Genomic DNA, 5337 nt, shown 5'->3' with positions numbered 1-5337 from the left:
TAACACATCTATAAACATTCTCTCATTCTGCCATCAACACTCAATAGCAGTGTACCAAAGCCTTTTTTAAACAGCACCTTCTAAACCCACAGTCACTTCCACCTAGAAGGACAAGGGCAGCAGTTACATGGGAACACCACAACCTGCAAGTTCCCCTCCAACCCACTCAATCCTGTTTGAAATATATCACTGTTCCTGGATCAAAATCCGGGAATTCCTTCCCTATCAGCATTGTGGTTCTACCTACAGCAAATAGATTGCAGCGGTTCAAGAAGGCAGCTCATCACCTCAATCTCAAGGGCAACTATGGACAGGCACTAAATGTTGGCCCAGCCAGCAAGGCCCACATCCTGTGAATGAAAGCACATTATCGTCTGCAACATGTCCACCCTTGCGATGTTGTAGATTAATATGGTAAGTGGTTTACCAGAGAAAGTTTACATTGAAATATTAAATTCTAAAAACAGAAAATGCTAGAAACACTCAGGTCTGGTAGCTGAAGAGAGAAGTGGGTTCATTTTTACCAGCCTGGGGTGGTGAGAGTTGATATCACAGCAAACCCATTTTGTTGGGATGGTTTCCACTCTCCTGTGGCCTTGTACCATCATTACTCCTATCTTAATCATTTTATCACAGACATTTTCCTCCCCTCTTCCCTTTCCATGCCTCAATAATTTCTTACAACCTGTTCCACATCCAATGTTTTCCAGTTTTGACAAAACATCACTGCCCTGAAACATCAACTCTGTTTCTTTCTCCATAGGTGCAAATGCGGCCAGCTGAATATAACCAGAATTTTCCTTTCCTTTTATTTCATATTTCAAATATCCACACTTCTTTGCTTTTGAATTACCTTGTGGTACTGGGACATTTTCACAGATTCAGTAATATCATTTGCAAACATAGTTTCTGTTAGACCTGTAGCAAGATGTCTGTTACAATAATGAGGTTTAAAAGATTGTTCTGGTTTGTGATTATGTCTTTATGGTAAAAACCTGCTTTGAAGCCAACCTGCAAGCCTGAGTGGTTTGATTACAAGAAATTAAACATTGTTTTACTGGGAGAAAGTACAAGGTAGACTTGGAGACAACAGCAATAACCTCTGTGCTATTAGTTAATTGACTGGGAGTCTCCAGCACGCTGGAAAAGTATGGGATCCCCAAAATGCAAGTGGAAGTCTGTGCTCAGAATGACAAAGCCAAATTCTTTTGTGTGCCTAGAGGGACGATCTCCAGTAATCCTCTCATCATGATTAACAGTTCTGGGGTTAGAGGTTAACAGCTTGAGAAAGGAGAGTTCCAAAGTAAACTCTCTGGAGTAATAAATCATTTTGGACTGTTTCCAGAGAGGAAAAGAAAATTTAAGTGACAACTCTACAAGCCAGTGTAAACCTGTGAAGTGTACTGTATCGGTTATGAACATTCCATTCTGTAGTTAACCACAAGTTGCCAGCATGAAGTATGTTTGGTCAATAGTGCTTTTTGTCTGTCTGTTATAGTAAATGTTTTAAAATGTGAATTTTTCCATCGTTCATTCAACTATTTACTGGATGTCCAAATTTCTATTTAAACATTTTTGATCTCTCCAGGCATCATTAGTTCAAGAAGCAAAACAATTTTTAGCATTTATTGTTACTCAGAATGTAAAATGGCCTGATATGAAGAGGAATTTCAAACAAGGAAGTTTTATTTAAAAATACTCAGCTTTATAGGTATCCAGTGATGTTGCTGCTAACTTCACAAATTCAGGACTCCGATTGACAAAATAGGAAATTGGATGTAGAACTTCAAATGTAAGCTTAGTTCAAACAGTGGTGCTCTCTCCTAAGTAAGATGAATGTGGTTTGTAGCCCCAGTCTACATATCACCCAGATTAACACATATAATACTGAAGGATTGCTCTACACAGCAATATAAATGTCAGACAAAATTTCAAACCTGAGGCCCTGGATGCCTGTTCAGGTGAGTGCATATGATTGATATGAACAGTGGGATCTCCTACCTGAAGTTCCTCATTCAACCAGTATCACAAAGAAATAAGTTGGTTAGTTATGTCATTTGGGGGGGGGTATGGGATCTTGTGTAAAATTGGGTACCACATTCACAAAGGTGGCTTCATTTCAAAGGAATTAAATGGTTGTGAAACACTTTGAGACATCCAATATAAATTTTAAGTAACCAATTCATTACAACATGAAACAATTTTGTAGAGAAGCTACATTTAGCATATAAATATTGCTGATAGAAAAATACTGAAACTTCAGCGGATTCTAATCAATGTTGGAGTTAACAAGGGATAATAGGGTCCATTTGTACAAAAAGATTATTTATATTTCTCATCCATACCTGCTTTCCTGCAACAAGTGCCAATGTGGTATGTTAATTGCAGAATTAAACCACTCGTAAATGCACAGAATCAGTTTGAAAAGCTGTGTGCATAAGTGAGCATTAGAATATTAAATAATTTACAGGTGACATTGATAGGAGTGCCAGTTGCAGGAGTTGCTCTTTCTCTCCATTACTAACATTGCAGTATTTATTTCTCAGTCTTGTTAGTCATCATTAACAGTGATATTGCTTCATTTCCTGCTGCACCTCTTCCAAGGCCTCATCCAAGGTAAGTGGTGGTGACCTATGACGTCTGATAAACTAGACAAGAAAAGATTACAACAGGTTAAAGTGGCATGTATGTGACAATTGGTTACTGTCCAAAATAATGAGTGTAAATGTACAAAAACATTTATTGGTTACACTCAATCCTTTTAAGTCGTTAACACTCACATCCCTGAGCCAAAGGCCTGTGGGTTCAAGTGCCATTCCAGAGACTTGAACACAAAATCTAGGCTGACATTTCAGTGGAGTACTTTGTGGTGCACTGTTGTGCAGGTGCTGTTTTTCAGATGAGACTTTTAATAGTGGCTCTGTCCATCTTCTCTGGTCTGTAAAAGATTTCATATAGCTGGTTTGAAGAATTGCCAGGATGTTCTCCCTGATGTCCTTGTGATTGTTTATCCTCGGTAATTCCTATTTGCCATCTATTGAAATTGGCTTTCACATTTCCGAACACCAGCAGACGCGAACTACACTATGGAAGTATTTCATTAGCTGTAAAATGCTTTGGGAAGTTCCGAGATAATAAATGTTGCAACAAAAATGCAAGTCTTTCCTTCAGTCTTCCTGCAACTCTCCATACGCCAGCCTTCTCACAGAGCAGTGATTTATAAACTAGTCTTGGAATCAATTGCTAATCAATTTGGATCATTCTTCCTTACATCTTCCTCCAACGTCCTCTTTATTTCCTACCCTTTTTAAAGCTACACCTCTTTGAAATCTTCTCTCTAATATCTCCTTCATTTCGCTTTGTAATTATATTTTGATTGTTATTCTTAAGTGCCTTGTTATGTTAGGAGCACCTGACAAATGCACGTCATTGTTCCAGGTCCTGCAGTCTCCTGCAAAGCACTGACCTTGGCCCGATTGCAATGGACACAAAAATCAAGGGATTCCTGTGGTATTGATTTCTTTTCCAGTTTAAATCTGGTACCAAGTCAAGGACATACCTTTATATAAAGCAACAGAATTGGAACACAGAGACGAGGAGCAGGGGTAGGCCATTCGGCCCTTACAGCCTACTCCACTATTCAATTTGATCATGGCTGATGCTCTATTTTATGCCATACTCCTGATCCCTGTCCACATACCTTGATGCCTTTAACATTTAAGCAGTTATCATTGTTTGTGGAGGCAATGGTTAATGGTATTATTGCTCGACTGTTAATCCAGAGACCGAGGTAATGTTCCAGGGACCCGGATTCTAATTCCACCACAGCAGATGGAAGTAAGAGTCTAATAATGACCATGAATCCATTGTTGATTGTTGGGAAAAGCCCATCAGGTTCATTAATGGCCTTTAGGGAACAAAACTGCCATCCTTACCTGGACTGGTCTACATGCAACTCCAGACCCACAGCAATCTGGTTGACTCTTAACTACCCACTGGGCAATTAGAGATAGGCAATAAATGCCATGTTAGAATTCTATACTTTTCAATCAGATCCCCTCTCAGTTTTCTAAACTCTAATGAATACAGACAGTCAAAACAATGTTTACATACAGGCTGGGGCTGTTTTCCCTGGAGCGTCGGAGGCTGAAGGGTGACCTTATAGAGGTTTATAAGATCATTAGAGGCTTGGATCGGATAAACAGACAAAGTCTTTTCCCTGGGGTGGGGAATCCAGAACTAGACGGCATAGATTTAGGGTGAGAGGGGAGAGTTATAAAAGAGACCTAAGGGGCAACTTTTCATACAGTGTGTGGTACATGTATGGAATGAACTGCCAGAGGAAGTGGTGGAGGCTGGTACAATTGCAACATTTAAAAGGCATCTGGATGGGTATATGAATAGGAAGGGTTTGGATATGGGCCGGGTGCTGGCAAGTGGGAGTAGATTACGTTAGGATATCTGGTCGGCATGGATGAGTTGGACTGAAGGGTCTGTTTCCGTGCTGTACACCTCTAAGAGAAGGACTCTGGGTAATCCAAGATGGAGAACAGGAAACATTTCTGGCTGTAAGAGCTGCTCCTTTTTTTTTTGAGGTATTTTAGGTGTTGGAGGTGATTTCCTCGAATTCCAGAAGCAGCAATTACTGTGTTATATGCTGTTGCATTGTTTTGGAACTTTGGAAAGAAAAGTCAAAACAGCAGCAGTTTTAAAAGGGAGAAGAACACGGTGAGGACAGTGTGGGAGAGAGAGAGAGAGAGGGAGAGAGAGAGAGAACCTGCAGTCACTGCCTTTGATGTTTTTGAATTCATGCGTCGCTGGACATCGTAGTGCATCTGAGAAAATTAACAAACAGTGAATTTCACAACTAATCTTGGAGGAACCGGTTTGGGCAAAGTTCACAACATAGAATCAGAGAAGTTAATTGTTGTTTTAGGTCTGTCCGAGAGAGAGGCTGTACAGTGGGTTCTTTCTTGATTATACAGTTTTGGAGATAAGTCTCTTTATCAAACTTAAAATACAAGTCATAGCTATAAATTTAACCTGGTGCAGTGTTTTGTAGAGGATTACGACGGTGATATTTTCTGGGTCTGTAGATTGTGAAGGAGCAAAAATGGCCTTTGCAGTGATATGTACTTCTTGACAGATGTGGGAGTTTAAAGAGAGTTTAAGGGTTACTGCAGATTATATCTGCCATAAATGCTGTTGGATGTGAATCTTATCAGATCGAGTGGATCGGTTGGAGAGACAGATAGAAGCGATGAGGAATTTGCAACAGCAACAGTATGTGATGGATGGCAGTTATAGGAAGGGGGGGGAAAGTCTCATACAGTCATA

General features: G+C 39.9%; 1 protein-coding gene across 6 annotated transcripts in view; it reads right to left on the bottom strand.

The window, feature by feature from the left end:
- Positions 1 to 317: 317 nt before the first annotated feature.
- c31h19orf44 (chromosome 31 C19orf44 homolog) overlaps positions 318 to 5337 on the bottom strand; it is a 34236-nt gene continuing 29216 nt past the window's right edge. For 4 of the 6 annotated variants that reach the window (XM_043720784.1, XM_043720788.1, XM_043720786.1 and 1 more), the window contains one exon: positions 318 to 2648. In XM_043720784.1, the coding sequence (XP_043576719.1) occupies positions 2562 to 2648 (87 nt within the window). In that variant the 3' untranslated portion in view covers positions 318 to 2561. The remainder of the gene's footprint in view (positions 2649 to 5337) is intronic. The other 2 variants (XM_043720783.1, XM_043720789.1) reach the window with 2 other exon arrangements.

This window comes from Chiloscyllium plagiosum, chromosome 31, assembly GCF_004010195.1.
Source record: "Chiloscyllium plagiosum isolate BGI_BamShark_2017 chromosome 31, ASM401019v2, whole genome shotgun sequence".
Taxonomy (NCBI): domain Eukaryota; kingdom Metazoa; phylum Chordata; class Chondrichthyes; order Orectolobiformes; family Hemiscylliidae; genus Chiloscyllium; species Chiloscyllium plagiosum.
The sequence above is the reverse complement of the archived record's forward strand: the minus strand, read 5'-3'. Positions and strand labels throughout refer to the sequence as shown.